Source organism: Spea bombifrons, chromosome 10 (assembly GCF_027358695.1).
Source record: "Spea bombifrons isolate aSpeBom1 chromosome 10, aSpeBom1.2.pri, whole genome shotgun sequence".
NCBI classification, from domain to species: Eukaryota; Metazoa; Chordata; class Amphibia; order Anura; family Pelobatidae; genus Spea; species Spea bombifrons.
In genome coordinates, this window is record NC_071096.1 from 6,351,164 (window position 1) to 6,374,001 (window position 22,838).

Consider the following 22,838-nt stretch of genomic DNA (forward strand, 5'->3'; position numbering starts at 1 on the left):
CTGCCAAAGTTGGCTCTTCTAAAATGTATCTAAATGTATCTATTTATATATATCATATATATAATATAATAATATATAATATATATATATATATATATATATATATATTTTTTTTTTCCTTGCATTGATTAGTAATGTCTGAGAACGGCTGAGTTTCCTCGATGTGACCTCATAGGCGATGCTGCCTTGATGCTGTCATAGTGCATAAAGCTTTACACATTCTGTACGTTCTGCTGCAGAAGTAAACAGCGTTTTCGTGCCCAGGACTGAGCATGAAGCTGTTTCTCATCGGTATCATTATTTGGAATATTTTCACTATATCTCCGAGCTCTGGATATGGAGGTGAGTTTATCTGTTATTACAGACAATTTGGCATCAAAAGAGTTAAGGAAAACGTCCGAGATCATTACCATTAACATTACAATTTATGGATGTTTTATAGTTTAAAACCTTATTCTGTTATCATTAACTGTTTATCCCAACTGCCCCCATTTGTACCACAGATTCCTGTCTATAACTGTCACATAGTTTAACCCTTACACTATTCTTTAACGTATATAATGCATGCATTACAGTAACTTATACATCCTTTTTAGTGATTTTACTTTAAACCAGAAAGCCCCCGTCTCTTAAATGTCTTTTTCTTTGTGTTTCAGTCTGTGGAAACAGACCCCTAGCGAAGGATTTCCGTGGCTCCCGCGTGGTCGGGGGGAAGGATGCGGAGCCCGGTACCTGGCCCTGGTTAGTTAGTATCCAGGACTTCAGCGACAAGCAGTATGATCATGTATGCGGAGGCGTCCTCCTGAATCCTTTGTGGGTTCTGACAGCCGCCCATTGTTTTAAGGATGTCGGCAAGTAAGTAACTTAATGGTTTTACGGGAGACCCCTTATCCGTCATATAATAATGGAGCGAATGGATCGCTAACAGAATGCGCTTTGGTTTATTCAGTGAATATTATTCCTGGAGACTCGTGTTTGGCGCCAACCGACTCTCCAACATCGGGGGAAAGACTCAGATCAGAACCATCAAGGAGCTGATTGTACACGAGAAGTACAACCCGAAATCCCAGAGCAACGACATCGCCTTACTCAGATTAAACAAACCCATCGCGTTTAACGAGTATATTCAGCCGGCTTGTCTCCCCGCCAAACAAGCGATTCTAAGCAAAATGGACGACTGCTACGTCGCAGGCTGGGGTGTCGTCAGAGAAGGAGGTAAGCACCGCTTTAGCTATATTCACATATACATGTCTAGTGGCCCTATTGTGAGTGTGGGGGAAGGAGCATGGGGTGGGACGGGGCGGGGGGTCCTGTCTTTTCTGAGTTTTCTGAGGCCAGCGATACATTTGATAAATCTTTTTCTCTCCAGCGGAGGAATCGCCGGACGTTCTCCAGGAAGCTCCGGTGAATCTGATCCCCACGGAGCGCTGCAACCGCCCGACCTGGTATAACGGACGTGTGCGAGGCTACAATCTGTGCGCGGGGTATGAACAGGGAGGCATCGATAGTTGCCAGGTAAGCCGATGTGTGGCCCTTTTTACTCAGCGATGATACATTGTTAATGTTTTCAGCATCCTGGACACTGCTTGTTTTGTAAAACGGTGCCGAGGAACAGCTGAGATAATGGTCATTACTGACAGTCTGTATAAAGGAACGCTTTCTTTACTTCACGCAGGGGGACAGCGGAGGACCTCTGATGTGCAAAAGACAAAAAGCCAAGTTCTACATGGCGGTCGGCGTAACCAGCTGGGGCTCCGGCTGCGCCCGAAAGCAGAAACCTGGAGTTTACACCTCCACTCAGTTCTACCTTGAGTGGATCGTTGGAAAAATCTTCAAGGACCAGAAACCTGCATCCAAACCATCGGAAATGATTCCCGAGAGCTCCAGAAATAGAAGATTCCATCGCATCTGAGCCGTCTCCTTACAGGAGAGAATTATTACATGTCAGCAACTTGTAGACTTGATTGACTAGATTAATAAACCAATAAATAGATATGCATCAGTAAGACGAGTCCTTTTCTTGTTCGTCGAAAGTTTGGGGTCACTGAGGAAATTTCTGGCTGTAACATAATAGCAAAAGGGTTTCTAACCATCAATCAGCCTTTTAAACTTAAACTTGGGTCAGCGAACACAACATGCCATTGGAACCCAGGAGTGATGGGAGTGATAAAGGGCCATTGGAACCCAGGAGTGATGGGAGTGATAAAGGGCCATTGGAACCCAGGAGTGATGGGACTGATAAAGGGCCATTGGAACACAGGAGTGATGGGAATGATAAGGGCCATTGGAACACAGGAGTGATGGGAGTGATAAAGGGCAATTGGAACACAGGAGTGATGGGAGTGGTAAATGGCCATTGGAACACAGGAGTGATGGGAGTGATAAATGGCCATTGGAACACAGGAGTGATGGGAGTGATAAATGGCCATTGGAACACAGGAGTGATGGGAGTGATAAATGGCCATTGGAACACAGGAGTGATGGGAGTGATAATGGGCCATTGGAACACAGGAGTGATGGGAGTGATAATGGGCCATTGGAACACAGGAGTGGTGGGAGTGATAAAGGGCCATTGGAACACAGGAGTGATGGGAGTGATAATGGGCCATTGGAACACAGGAGTGATGGGAGTGATAATGGGCCACTGTACGCTTATGAAGAGATTCCATTAAAAATCAGCCACTTCCAGCTACAAAAGTAGCTTAAAACATTAACCCAATGAATTTTCAAAGTGCCCCTATATTCCCCTCTTTCTGCTGTTCTGGTCCTAATGTTGAGCAGAAATTCGCTCTGCTTTCAATTTATTCTGATTTAAAGTCTACTACACTTCCTATGGAATGATGCGTACAATGTCATCATTAGAACATGTGGGTCTAACAGTGTCTCATCCATGGAGGGGTATTTATGGAGGGGTTCGATTCTTTCCTTAATCTTCTTTAGGTTTTTTTCTCATTGCCCTTCATCTGCTGCCCGCTCTTCCAGTCCCTCCATCGGCCCCCATACCCTCCAGAATAACATTCAAACTCCTGATCCTTTCCTGTAGAGCCCTTCAGAACAAGGAGCCCCTGTTTATCTCTGCCGTTATCTTCAAACGCTCTCCTAACTGCGTCTCTCTCCAACCTCCATGACTTCTTCCTACTTGTATCTCCAGGGTGTTGCGCATGCTGCACGGATTCTCAGGGATTCCCTGCCTGTTCTGTCAGACTCTCTCCTACTTATTCTAACGTTAAATGATCATCCTCACCAAAGCAGTCCCTCTTATTCCGTCTCATTCCCCCTCCTAATAGATTGTGAGATCCCAAGAGCGGAGCCGTCTTCTCCTTCTGAAACAGTATTTCTCAATGTGTGTCAATGTATAGAGTTATTTTTATATTATTGGTGATATTCTCGGCCCTTATTTAATATCTCTACAATATGTGTCAGAAGACAATAGTGTCTAGATCAGGGATGACGAATGTTTTTGGGCCCAATTTTCTGCACGAAACCAAGTTGCAGACCTCAAAGTGCCAACGGTGCATATTAAACATGGAGAGGAAGTTTTTTTGTTACAAAATTACTATCCACAACAAAGTGCATCAATTGGCCCATAAAAATTATGTTTCTTTTTTAAAACATAGACAAACATTATAACTATTTGGCCCATCTATCTGCCCAAGAAGAAAAACACATGAAAAGAGGGTCTATTTGTTAAAAGGGGTTTTATTAAATAGCATTTGCACTGAAATGATATTAGTGGATAAGAAAAATAACTGGAGACTAACAATCCACAGGATCAAGAACTTGACATTATTAAACTTTCTTTTCTGGAATCTAAACCGTCCTCTTATTGACTTCAATGAGTTTTTAACAGAAAAACAGCTATGATTGAAGCCACAGCCAGTGATCAGAAGCAGAGACGATGATCCCTCTGTCCTCTGTAACATTATTCCTTTGGATAATACAAGTTAAAAGGCATTTTCCATAACTCTCAATACTTAAATACTTTTATATGCAAACCCCTGGAAACACTGCAAGCCTGGATCAACTGAATTAGACTTACAAACCCTGTATATGCAGCTATACATAGTATATTAGATTTATATAACAATAGAATAACACATAAACCCAGTTTTGCAGGTATAGATCAATTGGAAACCATTGGTCTCCTTGCTCCAGTAGTTAAGGGTCCATACAAGCGACTCTTTTGGTCGTCGGCAGGGGCCTTCCCTGGCATCAACCAATGAAGAGCAGCAGTCCTTCATAGGTGGGTGCCAGAGGAGCTCAGTGCCAGTGACCAATAGAGTCCTTTAACTCCTGAAGCTGAAACATGGCCCAGGGAGGCTCCTGGAGTTAAAGGTCCGTAAGAGTGACTCTACTGGTCGCTGGTAGGGGCATCCTCTGGCATCAACCAATAAAGAGTCGCACATAGGGACCTTTAACTCTCGACGCTGAAACTTACGGATCAACTCCTGGAACCAAGATTAGGACTCAGGTGTTACAGGTCTGTACAAATGACTCTATTGGTCACTGTCAAGGGCCTCCTCCAACATCAACCAATGAATGACAGCTGCTTCTTCGTCTTCTTCTAGGTTTCCCCGCCACCATATTAGGTTTGAAAAACTGAAAACGCGAAAAGTTCTCCCAAATACAAATGCACAAGTCTAGATAAAACCACCTAAATTATAGTCAGAGATCATAGGTTGCACAACCCAAAGCATCCCCTGGAGTCCACATTGCCCACATAGAACCTGACCAGCACCCATATCACACACATAGACCATCTTTGTCCCCAAACAGCCCAGCCTGAGCCATATTTGTCTCCAAACAAACCAGCGTGAGCCATCTTTGCCCCCAAACAGCATGCCCTGTGCCATCTTTGTCCAATAAACACCTTGCTTGTGCCATCTTGGTCCCCAAGGCTCAAATACCCTGCTTGTGCCGTCTTTGCCTTTCCCCAACTAACGTATAACATCTATGATACACATAAATACTCATACCGTTAGCCTCTCATTCACTTTTTTCATTAACACAATCATTAATTCTCTCACTCATTCACACAAATCATTTACACATATTGATGAATGTATTCATACACAATTCATTCGCACATTAATGCATTCATTCACACAATTAATCCACACGATCCACGTTCTATGCTATATTTTTAGAATGGGTAAATAGAATTCACAAACAGAGCGCATTTTTCTTATTATAAATCAAACATTTTGGTTTGAATGTTTTCCTTTAATTGCATTTCATGATCACTATTTGTATAACAAAAGCAAATTAATATTCCAATTCAAAATTAAATATTCTAGAGAAGCAGTGAATTCATTTTTGGGTTATTGCACAGTTTTTTAAATTTAGTTTGAAAACAGGCCCAAGTCCCCCCACTTGGGATGGGGGGGATTCTTTCTTGACTCCATAAGGCAAATTACAAATACGAAATGCAAATGCTCCATGTTTCCCAATAAATATCCTCACCCCCCCCAATAATCCAATGCCGTCCGAGTCCTAATCAAGAGAAGATGTTGTGAATGATCCATTGTGATCTATCTCCGTCCCCATCGATATACACATCCTCACAGCTTTCCATCTCCCGGGACTACGGACGTTCGTTATTTCATCCTTTCTCATATATACGGAGACCAATTACTCGATCGGCATCATCTTTAAAACATTGTCCAGATCTTCACATTTTGGAACTATAATAATCAATCATTATTTGGAATACTAAAAGGAGAGAATAAACGCGACGAAATCATTGTTCAAACTACCTATAAACGAATATAGTGTCGACATCACAATAATTAACCCTCTAAACTATATAAACTTTTTATTTTACATCAGTATCTTGACCAATAGGTTCACAAACACCTTATACTGTACTTCATATTTAAATTCATTCCGTTTAATCATGTACTCGATGTCATAGATATTTATATTAATCATTTTTTTAATAAAACCTATTGCTATAAATAATAATAATAATAATAATAATAATAATAATGGTGTAGAATGTTCAATCTAATTTGGTAAATAAGTGAAGTGTATGAGATGCATTCACAAGAAAACTGATCAAGGAAGCTTCATCTCAATAAAAGCTTATTCTTTACTTCCACTAAATCTAAAAACATGAAACACGCCAATGTCACATGACATGACGATCATCAATCACCCAATAAAGACAAGAGACCTGCTGGATTTTGAAAATGGTCACAGATTTTATTAAACACCTGCGCAATTCATAAACGTAATAAACATCAAGCATATAAACATATACTCATAACCCGCAATTAGCCTCAGCTAATAACATCATCATTAAGCGCATAATAAATGAACTCGCTAGCTTACTAGGACGGGACCCCCCAGGAATGCTGGCGCAGGCACACACGATACACCGGCATCCTCTCTGCACGACAGAGAAACCGATACGAACTCCCCAGGGCCATCCCATGGGAAGTCCTGCATGCAGCCGTCCGGGTAATGCCCCCCCCAGCTGCCATGCCTCAGATGGCCAACTCCAGCACTGACGCCAGACCCCGAAAGACCCCATGCCACACCACGAACATAACAAAACAAGGGAGGGTGGGAACTTCGCTCCGTATAATTTTCCAAAAGTGAGGGAGATCCTCTCTGGGTAGAAATAAATAACCCTTGGGAGGGGTAACAGCAAACATTATCATAACCCCCCCCAACAGAGGGACGCCATTGGGCTAACTCACCGTAAAGGTGCATTGGATAATTTACAGCCAGCCCAGTCATATATATATGTGTGTGTGTTTTTTCAGTGGTATGATTTAATGGTGGAAATTACTAATGCCCACCCAGTTTGACTGTGGTATCTTGTGTGCCCCCCCTATATATTGTTTCTAGAGTCGCCACTGCACACAAATACACATTCATGCTCACACACACATACATAATTAGACATCCATGCTCACACACACATGTACACGCCCATGCTTACACACACACAAGTCTGTATCAAAGATTACACACACACACAAGTACACATCTATGATCACACATCCATACATATACCCCACTCCCGTCCCCACTCACTTCTCATCGCTCCGGCAGCTCTCCCTCTGGTTGCTCGCGCACACTGTGCATGCAGCTCGTGTTCCGGCATTTCACATTTCTGTCTCCTTATATTTATTTATCAATGAAGGGTAATAGATGATATGATAAAAAATAAAAAAAATGAACACGTCCACAAATGACAGGTTTGATATAAATGACCAACTGTGTCAATCAACTAAACTCCACTCAGGAACAGAGGAAAAAAATGTTGGCTGCCGTCCCTGTAATCACTACAGTAATCACTACAACGTCTCCAATCCCCCCCACAACAGCACATTTTCTGCACTAAAATAATCTATTCATTAACATGCAGTATTCTATATGAGTAACGAGCATCAATCTCAGCCTCTGCCAACTGTCACCGCCTCACACTCCAACTCCCATCAGTCTGTAACTGCCGCTACTGAAGCTAAAATGACGTCAGCTCACTCATATATCTAACGCTTGTCCCTTGTATGGAAAGACCCCCCACACGTTGTTGGACTCATCAGTCGCAGCCATTACCATTACTGCCCGTTTTTTGGCTGCTTCTTCCGTTCAGTTATTGAAATGTTTCCTCCTAAACACAGTCCCTCCGACTTCACTGCATCAACCAGCTCCAAAACGGCTCGTAACGCCTCTAGACGTGGCGACGATACGATGCACGATGCTGGCTATCGGGAATGTATATGGACTCCGTTTTATGGACATATGAGGACTCCGTATCTCCATTTACTGCGCATGCGCGGAAACACTCAAAGCCACTGATGGATTATACAGAAATACCGCCGATTATTGGGTATAAGAACGGAGCCCCATAAAGACATCGACCATGAGATTTACGTGAAATGTGTTGAGGATAACGGAGAACTTTGCGGATTTTACTCATCAAACGTTTGAAAGACTTTATTTTATTTATTTATTATTTGTATTTGTTGGCTGCTGCGCTTTGTATGATCATCGTCCAGCACTTTAGAAGACCTGCGTGGGAATTTCTCCAGGAGCCCCTTATATACGGCGTATTTACACATTATATCTACTGGTAGTTTGTCCAAAATACTGCTCATGGCACCCACATTCTAAAACATAAATAATATTGTTCATTTTATTTTAACATTTTCACCCATAACCGTATTAGAAAAACTCCCCATCTTTTTTAGGACTCTTGTTACTTATTTTTGTTCAGTTTCAAGAAATCATTATTTTATACTTGTTATTTCATTGTTACCGGTACTTTTAAGATTCTTAACTCCGGGGTCTTTCCGGCAATATATTATTCAAGAATTAATCTTGTAATAATATACGCCAATATATTGTTAAGGTCTTCTTTAATAATAACAACTTGAGAAATATATTGTGTCATAAACTTGAGATTTAAACAATTAACGCCTTTATTGTCACAATTTTTAATTTTATCCATGGCTAAATAATCTCTCTTTAAATTACCGACTGATACCAACCGTGTGATCATCTATAACAGGAATGACGGCTAAATTACACTCATTGGGATTTAAATAAGAAGTGAAATTATTAAACAAGATTAATTTTCCTTCCAAATACAAAAAATATCATCGATATAACGTCCCCATAATACCAAGTTTTGGCTGAAACAGTTGTTATTCCAGATATTTTATTTCCCAATCATTCAAACGCGGGGTCAACTTGGTACCCATGGCTGTGCCCATCACCCGCAAATTGAAATTACCAGAAAGTAAGAAATAATTCTGATATAAAATAAATGTTATAAAATCTAATTAAAAAAAATCTCCCAGTAACGCATTCATATTCTTATACAAAAAAAATTCAAGAATATCTTGCATTGTTATTATTTTTCTCATAATGCATAACTTTACATTTGTCCGTATTGAACGTCATCTGCTCCTTCCCTGCCCGACCCCCCATGTGCCTGCCCGGCCCCCCACGTGCCTGCCTGCCTGGGCCACATTCTGTTCAAAACCTGCTGAGAAGCAACATTAATGTTACTTTATAATCTCTCCATAATTTTGTGTCATCAGCAAACACTGAGACGTGATTCTCAATACAACATGGGAGATCAGGAGTCATTTCGTAGAACGTTCGGCTGGTTTGATGAGACTCGTCTTTCACTAAACCACGCTGACTTCTAATTATATTCTTTGGGGGTTTTATACTATCCGGCCCTGGGCCTTGTCTACCTGAACGGTGTTAAGTTGCACATTTTCCCATCTAAGCCAATCCCGTGTTTGTGGAAACGGTTCCATAGAATCAGCCAGCAGGGGCTCAGCCATCGGCCCTTCCTCTGTGTAAAAAATATATTTAAAATATCTGCTTCCTATCTGTTCTCACTGACCAAATTTCCCATTTCAGATAACAAAGAAACAACATTTTCTGTGTTTTCTGTGTGTTTTCCATTAAAATACATTAAAAATATTCTCTATAGAAACCAGTTTCTCATTTTCCAATTTTGTCATTTTAATCACCTTTTTGCAGGCTTTGTCAGCATGTTTGTTCTCCATAAATGATCCCTCGTTTTATAATTTATTTTTAATTTTATTTAATAATTTAATTTTTAAAGTATTCTTCTTGCACTGATTCTTAATGTCTGAGAACGGCCGAGTTTCCTCGATGTGACCTCATAGGCGATGCTGCCTTGATGCTGTCATAGTGCATAAAGCTTTACACATTCTGTACGTTCTGCTGCAGAAGTAAACAGCGTTTTCGTGCCCAGGACTGAGCATGAAGCTGTTTCTCATCGCTTTCATTATTTGGATTATTTTCACTATATCTCCGAGCTCTGGATATGGAGGTGAGTTTATCTGTTATTACAGAGAATTTGGCATCAAAAGAGTTAAGGAAAACGTCCGAGATCATTACCATTAACATTACAATTTATGGATGTTTTATAGTTTAAAACCTTATTCTGTTATCATTAACTGTTTATCCCAACTGCCCCCATTTGTACCACAGATTCCTGTCTATAACTGTCACATAGTTTAACCCTTACATTATTCTTTAACGTATATAATGTATGCATTACAATAACTTATACATCCTTTTCAGTTATTTTACGTTGAACCAGAAAGCTCCCGTCTCTTAAATGTCTTTTTCTTTGTGTTTCAGTCTGTGGAAACAGACCCCTAGCGAAGGATTTCCGTGGCTCCCGCGTGGTCGGGGGGAAGGATGCGGAGCCCGGTACCTGGCCCTGGTTAGTTAGTATCCAGGACTTCAGCGACAAGCAGTATGATCATGTATGCGGAGGCGTCCTCCTGAATCCTTTGTGGGTTCTGACAGCCGCCCATTGTTTTAAGGATGTCGGCAAGTAAGTAACTTAATGGTTTTACGGGAGACCCCTTACTATCCGTCATATAATAATGGAGCGAATGGATCCCTAACAGAATGCGCTTTGGTTTATTCAGTGAATATTATTCCTGGAGACTCGTGTTTGGCGCCAACCGACTATCCAACATCGGGGGAAAGACTCAGATCCGAACCATCAAGGAGCTGATTGTACACGAGAAGTACAACCCGAAATCCCAGAGCAACGACATCGCCTTACTCAGATTAAACAAACCCATCGCGTTTAACGAGTATATTCAGCCGGCTTGTCTCCCCGCCAAACAAGCGATTCTAAGCAAAATGGACGACTGCTACGTCGCAGGCTGGGGTGTCGTCAGAGAAGGAGGTAAGCACAGCTTTAGCTATATTCACATATACATGTCTAGTGGCCCTATTGTGAGTGTGGGGGAAGGAGCATGGGGTGGGACGGGGCGGGGGGTCCTGTCTTTGGGTTTTCTGAGGCCAGCGGTACATTTGATAAATCTTTTTCTCTCCAGCGGAGGAATCGCCGGACGTTCTCCAGGAAGCTCCTGTGAATCTGATCCCCACGGAGCGCTGCAACCGCCCGACCTGGTATAACGGACGTGTGCGAGGCTACAATCTGTGCGCGGGGTATGAACAGGGAGGCATCGATAGTTGCCAGGTAAGCCGATTCGTGGCCCTTTTTACTCAGCGATGATACATTGTTAATGTTTTCAGCATCCTGGGCACTGCTTGTTTTGTAAAACGGTGCCGAGGAACAGCTGAGATAATGGTCATTACTGACAGTCTGTATAACGGAACGCTTTCTTTACTTCACGCAGGGGGACAGCGGAGGACCTCTGATGTGCAAGAGACAAAAAGCCAAGTTCTACATGGCGGTCGGCGTAACCAGCTGGGGCTCCGGCTGCGCCCGAAAAAAGAAACCTGGAGTTTACACCTCCACTCAGTTCTACCTCGAGTGGATCGTTGGAAAAATCTTCAAGGACCAGAAGCCTGCATCCAAACCTTCGGAAATGAAGGCCATGAAGAAGATCTGGCCGAAGTTAGCTGAGAAAATCAGCAAAGCTGGCATGAAAACCCCGTGATTCCCGAGAGCTCCAGAAATAGAAGATTCCATCGCATCTGAGCCGTCTCCTTACAGGAGAGAATTATTACATGTCAGCAACTTGTAGACTTGATTGACTAGATTAATAAACCAATAAATAGATATGCATCAATAAGACGAGTCCTTTTCTTGTACGTCGAAAGTTTGGGGTCACTGAGGAAATTTCTGGCTGTAACATAATAGCAAAGGGGTTTTCTAACCATCAATCAGCCTTTTAAATTTAAAATTGGGTCAACGAACACAACGTGCCATTGGAACACAGGAGTGATGGGAGTGATAATGGGCCATTGGAACCCAGGAGTGATGGGAGTGATAAAGGGCCATTGGAACCCAGGAGTGATGGGAGTGATAAAGGGCCATTGGAACACAGGAGTGATGGGAGTGATAAAGGGCCATTGGAACACAGGAGTGATGGGAGTGATAAAGGGCCATTGGAACCCAGGAGTGATGGGAGTGATAAAGGGCCACTGTACGCTTATGAAGAGATTCCATTAAAAATCACTACAAAAGTAGCTTAAAACATTAACCCAATGAATTTTCAAAGTGCCCCTAAATTCCCCTCTTTCTGCTGTTCTGGTAGTAATGTTGAGCAGAAATTAGCTCTGCTTTCAATTTATTCTGATTTAAAGTCTACTACACTTCCTATGGAATGATGCGTACAATGTCGTCATTAGAACATGTGGGTCTAACAGTGTCTGAAGTCTCATCCATGGAGGGGTATTTATGGAGGGGTTCGATTCTTTCCTTAATCTTCTTTAGGTTTTTTTCTCGTTGCCCTCCATCTGCTGCCCGCTCTTCCAGTCCCTCCATCGGCCCCCATACCCTCCAGAATAACATTCAAACTCCTGATCCTTTCCTGTAGAGCCCTTCAGAACACGGAGCCCCTGTTTATCTCCGCCGTTATCTTCAAACGCTCTCCTAACTGCGTCTCTTTCCAACCTCCATGACTTCTTCCTACTTGTATCTCCGGGGTGTTGCGCATGCTGCACGGATTCTCAGGAATTCCCTGCCTGTTCTGTCAGACTCTCTCCTACTTATTCTAACGTTAAATGATCATCCTCACCAAAGCAGTCCCTCTTATTCCGTCTCATTCCCCCTCCTAATAGATTGTGAGATCCCAAGAGCGGAGCCGTCTTCTCCTTCTGTAACAGTATTTCTCAATGTGTGTCAATGTATAGAGTTATTTTTATATTATTGGTAATATTCTCGGCCCTTATTTATTATCTCTACAATATGTGTCAGAAGACAATAGTGTCTAGAACAGTGATGATGAATGTTTTTGGGCCCAATTTTCTGCACGAAACCAAGTTGCAGACCTCAAAGTGCCAACGGTGCATATTAAACATGGAGAGGAAGTTTTTTTGTTACAAAATTACTATCCACAACAAAGCGCATCAATTGGCCCATAAAAATTATGTTTCTTTTTTAAAACATAGAAAAAGAGTATAAATATTTGGCCCATCTATCTGCCCAAGAAGAAAAACACATGAAAAGAGGGTCTATTTGTTAAAGGGATTTTATTAAATAGCATTTGCACTGAAATGATATTAGTGGATAAGAAAAATAACTGGAGCCCAACAATCCACAAAATCAAGAACTTGACATTATTAAACGTTTTAGCAGCATTACTAGAAGTAAAGAGAGACGTACGAAGAAAGTAGAAAATAACTAACGACTCGTCTGGAATCTAAACCGTCCTCTTATTGACTTCAATGAGTTTTTAACAGAAAAACAGCTATGATTGAAGCCACAGCCAGTGATCAGAAGCAGAGACGATGATCCCTCTGTCCTCTGTAACATTATTCCTTTGGATAATACAAGTTAAAAGGCATTTTCCATAATTCTCAATACTTATATACTTTTATATGCAAATCCCTGGAAACACCGCAAGCCTGGATCAACTGAATTAGACTTACAAACCCTGTATATGCAGCTATACATAGTATATTAGATTTATATAACAATAGAATAACACATAAACCCAGTTTTGCAGGTATAGATCAATTGGAAACCATTGGTCTCCTTACTCCAGTAGTTAAGGGTCCATACAAGCGACTCTTTTGGTCGTCGGCAGGGGCCTTCCCTGGCATCAACCAATGAAGAGCAGCAGTCCTTCATAGGTGGGTGCCAGAGGAGCTCAGTGCCAGTGACCAATAGAATCCTTTAACTCCTGAAGCTGAAACATGGCCCAGGGAGGCTCCTGGAGTTAAAGGTCCGTAAGAGTGACTCTACTGGTCGCTGGTAGGGGCCTCCTCTGGCATCAACCAATAAAGAGTCACACATAGGGACCTTTAACTCTCGACGCTGAAACTCCTGGAACCACCCCAGGCCAAGATTGGGACTCAGGTGTTACAGGTCTGTACAAATGACTCTATTGGTCACTGGCAAGGGCATCCTCCAACATCATCCAATGAATGACAGCTGCTTCTTCGTCTTCGTGTAGGTTTCCCCGCCACCATATTAGTTTATTTGGTTTGAAAAACTGAAAACGCGAAAAGTTCTCCCAAATACAAATGCACAAGTCTAGATAAAACCATCTAAATTAAAGGCAGAGATCATAGGTTGCACAACCCAAAGCATCCCCTGGAGTCCACATTGCCCACATAGAACCTGACCAGCACCCATGTCACACACATAGACCATCTTTGTCCCCAAACAGCCCAGCCTGAGCCATATTTGTCTCCAAACAAACCAGCATGAGCCATCTTTGCCCCCAAACAGCATGCCCTGTGCCATCTTTGTCCAATAAACACCTTGCTTGTGCCATCTTGGTCCCAAAGGCTGAAATACCCTGCCTGTGCCGTCTTTGCCTTTCCCCAACTAACGTATAACATCTATGATACACACAAATACTCATACCGTTAGCCACTCATTCACTTTTTTCATTAACACAATCATTAATTCTCTCACTCATTCACACAAATCCTTTACACATATTGATTAATGTATTCATACACAATTCATTCGCACATTAATGCATTCCTTCACACAATTAATCCACACGATCCACGTTCTATGCTATATTTTTAGTTTGGGTAAATAGAATTCACAAACAGAGCGTATTTTTCTTATTATAAATCAAACATTTTGGTTTGAATGTTTTCCTTTAATTGCATTTAATGATCACTATTTGTATAACAAAAGCAAATTAATATTCCAATTCAAAATTAAATATTCTAGAGAAGCAGTGAATTCATTTTTGGGTTATTGCACAGTTTTTTTAATTTAGTTTGAAAACAGGCCCAAGTCCCCCCACTTGGGATGGGGGGATTCTTTCTTGACTCCATAAGGCAAATTACAAATACGAAATGCAAATGCTCCATGTTTCCCAATAAATATCCTCACCCCCCCCACTAATCCAATGCCGTCCGAGTCCTAATCAAGACAAGATGTTGTGAATGATCCATTGTGATCTATCTCCGTCCCCATCGATATACACATCCTCACAGCTTTCCATCTCCCGAGACTACGGACGTTCGTTATTTCATCCTTTCTCATATATACGGAGACCAATTACTCGATCGGCATCATCTTTAAAACATTGTCCAGATCTTCACATTTTGGAACCTTAATAATCAATCATTATTTGGAATACTAAAAGGAGAGAATAAACGTGACGAAATCATTGTTCAAACTACCTATAAACGAATATAGTGTCGACATCACAATATTTAACCCTCTAAACTATATAAACTTTTTATTTTACATCAGTATCTTGACCAATGGGTTCACAAACACCTTATACTGGACGTCATATTTAAATTCATTCCATTTAATCATGTACTCGATGTCATAGATATTTATATTAATCATTTTTTAATAAAACCTATTGCTATAAATAATAATAATAATAATAATAATAATAATAGTGTAGAATGTTCAATCTAATTTGGTAAATAAGTGAAGTGTATGAGATGCATTCACAAGAAAACTGATCAAGGAAGCTTCATCTCAATAAAAGCTTATTCTTTACTTCCACTAAATCTAAAAACATGAAACACGCCAATGTCACATGACATGACGATCATCAATCACCCAATAAAGACAAGAGACCTGCTGGATTTTGAAAATGGTCACAGATTTTATTAAACACCTGCGAAATTCATAAACGTAAGGAACATCAAGCATATAAACATATACTCATAACCCGCAATTAGCCCCAGCTAATAACATCATCATTAAGCGCATAATAAATGAACTCGCTAGCTTACTAGGACGGGACCCCCCAGGAATGCTGGCGCAGGCATACACGATACACCGGCATCCTCTCTGCACGACAGAGAAACCGATACGAACTCCCCAGGGCAATCCCATGGGAAGTCCTGCATGCAGCCGTCCGGGTAATGCCCCCCCCCAGCTGCCATGCCTCAGATGGCCAACTCCAGCACTGACGCCAGACCCCGAAAGACCCCATGCCACACCACGAACATAACAAAACAAGGGAGGGTGGGAACTTCGCTCCGTATAATTTTCCAAAAGTGAGGGAGATCTAAGTGAGGGTAGAAATAAATAACCCTTGGGAGGGGTAACAGCAAACATTATCATAACCCCCCCAACAGAGGGTCGCCATTGGGCTAACTCACCGAAAAGGTGCATTGGATAATTTACAGCCAGCCCAGTCATGCTGGCCGTGCATTTATGTCTCCTTCAGGCCAATACTGTATATCCACTTATAGATATAGACGGCACATACAGAAGATATTGTACACAAAGATAATGTGCAAATACACCTCATACGGGGGGCTCCTGGAGGAATTCCCACACAATTCTTCTAAAGTGCGAGATGATGATCATACAAAGCGCAGCAGCCAATAAATACAAATAATAAATAAAATAAAGTCTTTCAAAAGTGTGATGAGTAAAATCCGCAAAGTTCTTCTTTATCCTCAACGCGTTTCACCAATTTCCAGCTTCATCAGGAAGAAAGATCTCATGATCAACCCAGGGGCATAACTATCAACCACGGGGTCCTGGTGCATAAACTTCCCCTGGGCCCCCAATGTTAACAACTGGTCTGTGCTTTCATTGCCCCCCCCTTCCAACATACAACATATGTAAACACACTTACACAAATTACACACACTTACTCATACTCACTAACACACACTCCATCTCACCCAGCGTGCACATACATGCTCACAGACATAACTACACATCCATGCTAATACACACAAATACACATTCATGCTCACACACACATACAGAATTAGACATCCATGCTCACACACACATGTACACGCCCATGCTTACAGGCACACAAGTACACATCCATGATCACACATCCATACATATACCCCACTCCCGTCCCCACTCACTTCTCATCGCTCCGGCAGCTCTCCCTCTGGTTGCTCGCGCACACTGTGCATGCAGCTCACGTTCCAGCATTTCACATTTCTGTCTCCTTATATTTATTTATCAATGAAGGGTAATAGATGATATGATAAAAAATAATAAAAATGAACGCGTCCACAAATGACAGGTTTGATATAAATGGCCAACTGTGTCAATCAACTAAACTCCACTCAGGAACAGAGGAAAAAAATGTTGGCTGCCGTCCCTGTAATCACTACAGTAATCACTACAACGTCTCCAATCCCCCCCACAACAGCACATTTTCTGCACTAAAATAAACTATTCATTAACATGCAGTATTCTATATGAGTAACGAGCATCAATCTCAGCCTCTGCTAACTGTCACCGCCTCACACTCCAACTCCCATCAGTCTGTAACTGCCGCTACTGAAGCTAAACTGACGTCAGCTCACTTATATATCTAGCGCTTGTCCCTTGTATGGAAAGACCCCCCACACGTTGTTGGACTCATCAGTCGCAGCCATTACCATTACTGCCCGTTTTTTGGCTACTTCTTCCGTTCAGTTATTGAAATGTTTCCTCCTAAACACAGTCCCTCCGACTTCACTGCATCAACCAGCTCCAAAACGGCTCGTAACGCCTCTAGACGTGGCGACGATACGATGCACGATGCTGGCTATCGGGAATGTATATGGACTCCGTTTTATGGACATATGAGGACTCCGTATCTCCATTTACTGCGCATGCGCGGAAACACTCAAAGCCACTGATGGATTATACAGAAATACCGCCGATTATTGGGTATAAGAACGGAGCCCCAGAAAGACATCGACCGTGAGATTTACGTGAAATGTGTTGAGGATAACGGAGAACTTTGCGGATTTTACTCATCAAACGTTTGAAAGACTTTATTTTATTTATTTATTATTTGTATTTGTTGGCTGCTGCGCTTTGTATGATCATCGTCCAGCACTTTAGAAGACCTGCATGGGAATTCCTCCAGGAGCCCCTTATATACGGCGTATTTACACATTATATCTACTGGTAGTTTGTCCAAAATACTGCTCATGGCACCCACATTGTAAAACATAAATAATATTGTTCATTTTATTTTAACATTTTCACCCATAACCGTATTAGAAAAACTCCCGTTCTTTGTAGGAATCTTGTTACTTATTTTTGTTCAGTTTGCTACAATGAAAACATTTCAAGAAATCATTATCTTTAGGTCATTTTTTTATTCTTGTTGTTTCATTGTTACCGATAATTTTAAGATTCTTAACTCCGGGGTCTATCCGGCGATATATTTTTCAAGAATTCATCTTGTAATGATATACGCCAATATATTGTTAAGGTCTTTTTTAATAATAACAACTTGAGAAATATATTGTGTCATAAACTTGACATTTAAACAATTAACGCCTTTATCGTCACAATTTTTAATTTTATCCATGGCTAAATAATCTCTATTTAAAATACCGACTGTTACCTACCGTGTGATCATCTATAACAGGAGTGAAGACTAAAATACACTCACTGGGATTTAAATAAGAAGTAAACTTAATAGATGAGATGAAATCTCCACTCCAAATACATAAAATATCATCGATATAACGTTTGGGCCCAATCTGTTGTTTTTCCAGATGTTTTCATTTTCCCCATCATTCATATCTAAATTTGCATAATGAGACTCAAACTTGGTACCCGGGGCCGTCCTCGTCACCTGTAAATAAAAAATAATTATGATATAAAATAAATTTAATAAAATCTAATAAAAACTCTCCTTGTAACAGGTTCATTCTAATTAAGTATATGTTGCATTGTTATAATTTTTTCCAATAATGCATAACTTTACATTTGTCCGTATTGAACTTCGTCTGCCCCTTGCCTGCCCGGCCCCCCCCTACGTGCCTGCCCGGCCCCCCACTCTGTGTAAATCCTCCTGCTGAGAAGCAACATCAACATTAACGTTACTTTATTATCTCTCCGTAAGACGTGATTCTCAATACAACATGGGAGATCAGGAATCATTTCGTAGAACGTTCGGTTGGTTTGATGAGACTCGTCTTTCACTAAACCACGCAGACTTCTAATTATATTCTTTGGGGTTTTATATTATCCGGCCCTGGGCCTCGTCTACCTGAACGGTGTTAAGTTGCACATTTTCCCGTCTCAGCCAATCCCGTGTTTGTGGAAACGGTTCCATAAAATCAGCCAGCAGGGGCTCAGCCATCGGCCCTTCCTCGGTGTAAAAAATATATTTATAATATCTGCTTTCTATCTGTTCTCACGAACCAAATTTCACATTTCAGATAACAAAGAAACAACATTTTCTGTGTTAAGCTTTTTTCCATTAAAATACATTAAAAATATTCTCTATAGAAACCAGTTTCTCAGTTTCCAATTTTGTCATTTTAATCACCTTTTTACAGGCTTTGTCAGCATGTTTGTTCTCCATAAATGATCCCTCGTTTCATAATTTATTTTTAATTTTATTTTATTTATAATATATTTTTCTTGCACTGATTCGTAATGTCTGAGAACGGCTGAGTTTCCTCGATGTGACCTCATAGGCGATGCTGCCTTGATGCTGTCATAGTGCATAAAGCTTTACACATTCTGTACGTTCTGCTGCAGAAGTAAACAGCGTTTTCGTGCCCAGGACTGAGCATGAAGCTGTTTCTCATCGGTTTCATTATTTGGAATATTTTCACTATATCTCCGAGCTCTGGATATGGAGGTGAGTTTATCTGTTATTACAGACAATTTGGCATCAAAAGAGTTAAGGAAAAGGTCCGAGATCATTACCATTAACTTTACAATTTATGGATGTTTTATAGTTTAAAACCTTATTCTGTTATCATTAACTGTTTATCCCAACTGCCCCCATTTGTACCACAGATTCCTGTCTATAACTGTCACATAGTTTAACCCTTACATTATTCTTTAACGTATATAATGTATGCATTACAGTAACTTATACATCCTTTTTAGTTATTTTACGTTGAACCAGAAAGCTCCCGTCTCTTAAATGTCTTTTTCTTTGTGTTTCAGTCTGTGGAAACAGACCCCTAGCGAAGGATTTCCGTGGCTCCCGCGTGGTCGGGGGGAGGGATGCGGAGCCCGGTACCTGGCCCTGGTTAGTTAGTATCCAGGACTTCAGTGACAGGCAGTATGATCATGTATGCGGAGGCGTCCTCCTGAATCCTTTGTGGGTTCTGACAGCCGCCCATTGTTTTAAGGATGTCGGCAAGTAAGTAACTTAATGGTTTTACGGGAGACCCCTTACTATCCGTCATATAATAATGGAGCGAATGGATCGCTAACAGAATGTGCTTTGGTTTCTTCAGTGAATATTATTCCTGGAGACTCGTGTTTGGCGCCAACCGACTATCCAACATCGGGGGAAAGACTCAGATCAGAACCATCAAGGAGCTGATTGTCCACGAGAAGTACAACCCGAAATCCCAGAGCAACGACATCGCCTTACTCAGATTAAACAAACCCATCGCGTTTAACGAGTATATTCAGCCGGCTTGTCTCCCCGCCAAACAAGCGATTCTAAGCAAAATGGACGATTGCTACGTCGCAGGCTGGGGTGTCGTCAGAGAAGGAGGTAAGCACCGCTTTAGCTATATTCACATATACATGTCTAGTGGCCCTATTGTGAGTGTGGGGGAAGGAGCATGGGGGGGGAAGGAGCATGGGGTGGGACGGGGCGGGGGGTCCTGTCTTTGGGTTTTCTGAGGCCAGCGATACATTTGGTAAATCTTTTTCTCTCCAGCGGAGGAATCGCCGGACGTTCTCCAGGAAGCTCCGGTGAATCTGATCCCCACGGAGCGCTGCAACCGCCCGACCTGGTATAACGGACGTGTGCGAGGCAACAATCTGTGCGCGGGGTATGAACAGGGAGGCATCGATAGTTGCCAGGTAAGCCGATTCGTGGCCCTTTTCACTCAGCGATGATACATTGTTAATGTTTTCAGCATCCTGGACACTGCTTGTTTTGTAAAACGGTGCCGAGGAACAGCTGAGATAACGGTCATTACTGACAGTCTGTATAACGGAACGCTTTCTTTACTTGGAATCGCGCAGGGGGACAGCGGAGGACCTCTGATGTGCAAAAGACAAAAAGCCAAGTTCTACATGGCGGTCGGCGTAACCAGCTGGGGCTCCGGCTGCGCCCGAAAGCAGAAACCTGGAGTTTACACCTCCACTCAGTTCTACCTCGAGTGGATCGTTGGAAAAATCTTCAAGGACCAGAAACCTGCATCCAAACCTTCGGAAATGAAGGCCATGAAGAAGATCTGGCCGAAGTTAGCTGAGAAAATCAGCAAAGCTGGCATGAAAACCCCGTGATTCCCGAGAGCTCCAGAAATAGAAGATTCCATCGCATCTGAGCCGTCTCCTTACAGGAGAGAATTATTACATGCCAGCAACTTGTAGACTTGATTGACTAGATTAATAAACCAATAAATAGAAATGCATCAATGAGACGAGTCCTTTTCTTGTACGGCTAAAGTTTGGGGTCACTGAGGAAATTTCTGGCTGTAACATAATAGCAAAAGGGTTTTCTAACCATCAATCAGCCTTTTAAACTTAAACTTGGGTCAACGAACACAACGTGCCATTGGAACCCAGGAGTGATGGGAGTGATAAAGGGCCATTGGAACCCAGGAGTGATGGGAGTGATAAAGGGCCACTGAAACACAGGAGTGATGGGAGTGATAAAGGGCCATTGGAACACAGGAGTGATGGGAGTGATAAAGGGCCATTGGAACCCAGGAGTGATGGGAGTGATAAAAGGGCCACTGTACGCTTATGAAGATATTCCATTAAAAATCAGCCGTTTCCAGCTACAAAATTAGCTGAAAACATTAACCCAATGAATTTTCAAAGTGCCCCTTAATTCCCCTCTTTCTGCTATTCTAACTGCGTCTCTCTCCAACCTCCATGACTTCTTCCTACTTGTATCTCCGGGGTGTTGCGCATGCTGCACGGATTCTCAGGAATTCCCTGCCTGTTCTGTCAGACTCTCTCCTACTTATTCTAACGTTAAATGATAATCCTCACCAAAGCAGTCCCTCTTATTCCGTCTCATTCCCCCTCCTAATAGATTGTGAGATCCCAAGAGCGGAGCCGTCTTCTCCTTCTGTAACAGTATTTCTCAATGTGTGTCAATGTATAGAGTTATTTTTATATTATTGATAATATTCTCGGCCCTTATTTAATATCTCTACAATATGTGTCAGAAGACAATAGTGTCTAGATCACTGATGACGAATGTTTTTGGGGCCAATTTTTTGCACGAAACCAAGTTGCAGACCTCAAAGTGCCAACGCTGCATATTAAACATGGAGAGAAAGTTTTTTTGTTACAAAATTACTATCCACAACAAAGCGCATCAATTGGCCCATAAAAATTATGTTTCTTTTTTAAAACATAGAAAAAGATTATAAATATTTGGCCCATCTATCTGCCCAAGAAGAAAAACACATGAAAAGAGGGTCTATTTGTTAAAAGGATTTTATTAAATAGCATTTGCACTGAAATGATATTAGTGGATAAGAAAAATAACTGGAGCCCAACAATCCACAGGATCAAGAACTTGACATTATTAAACGTTTTAGCAGCATTACTAGAAGTAAAGAGAGACGTACGAAGAAAGTAGAAAATAACTAACGACTCGTCTGGAATCTAAACCGTCCTCTTATTGACTTCAATGAGTTTTCAACAGAAAAACAGCTATGATTGAAGCCACAGCCAGTGATCAGAAGCAGAGACGATGATCCCTCTGTCCATGGGCGTAGGAACCGAGGGGGACAGATCCCCCCCAGTAACTCATGCGAGGGGGACCGATAATTAAGAAATCCCCCCCAGGGCCGTAGGAATCCCCCCCAATAGAAACGCCGCAAATGCGGCCCGCGAGACCTCGAGGCCCGCGTAAGATCGGCAGCCAGGCACGGGCGTAGGAACCGGAGGGGACGGGGGGGACAGATCCCCCCAGTAACTCATGCGGGGGGACTGATAATTAAGAAATCCCCCCAGGGCTGTAGGAGACCCCCCCCAATAGAAACGC

General features: G+C 41.9%; 3 protein-coding genes across 3 annotated transcripts; all 3 read left to right on the forward strand.

Annotated features, from left to right (window-relative positions):
- The first annotated feature begins 272 nt into the window (after positions 1-272).
- On the forward strand, positions 273-1,912 carry LOC128467568 (acrosin-like). Its single transcript, XM_053449229.1, has 5 exons — positions 273-342; positions 657-855; positions 950-1,215; positions 1,370-1,515; positions 1,676-1,912. The coding sequence occupies exons 1-5, from the start codon at positions 273-275 to the stop codon at positions 1,910-1,912; spliced, it is 918 nt and encodes a 305-aa protein (XP_053305204.1).
- A 7,847-nt stretch (positions 1,913-9,759) lies between these two features.
- Positions 9,760-11,426, forward strand: LOC128467569 (acrosin-like). Its single transcript, XM_053449230.1, has 5 exons — positions 9,760-9,829; positions 10,144-10,342; positions 10,440-10,705; positions 10,857-11,002; positions 11,163-11,426. The coding sequence occupies exons 1-5, from the start codon at positions 9,760-9,762 to the stop codon at positions 11,424-11,426; spliced, it is 945 nt and encodes a 314-aa protein (XP_053305205.1).
- An 8,003-nt stretch (positions 11,427-19,429) lies between these two features.
- LOC128467570 (acrosin-like) lies at positions 19,430-21,118 on the forward strand. Its single transcript, XM_053449232.1, has 5 exons — positions 19,430-19,499; positions 19,814-20,012; positions 20,110-20,375; positions 20,544-20,689; positions 20,855-21,118. The coding sequence occupies exons 1-5, from the start codon at positions 19,430-19,432 to the stop codon at positions 21,116-21,118; spliced, it is 945 nt and encodes a 314-aa protein (XP_053305207.1).
- The last annotated feature ends 1,720 nt before the right edge of the window (positions 21,119-22,838 follow it).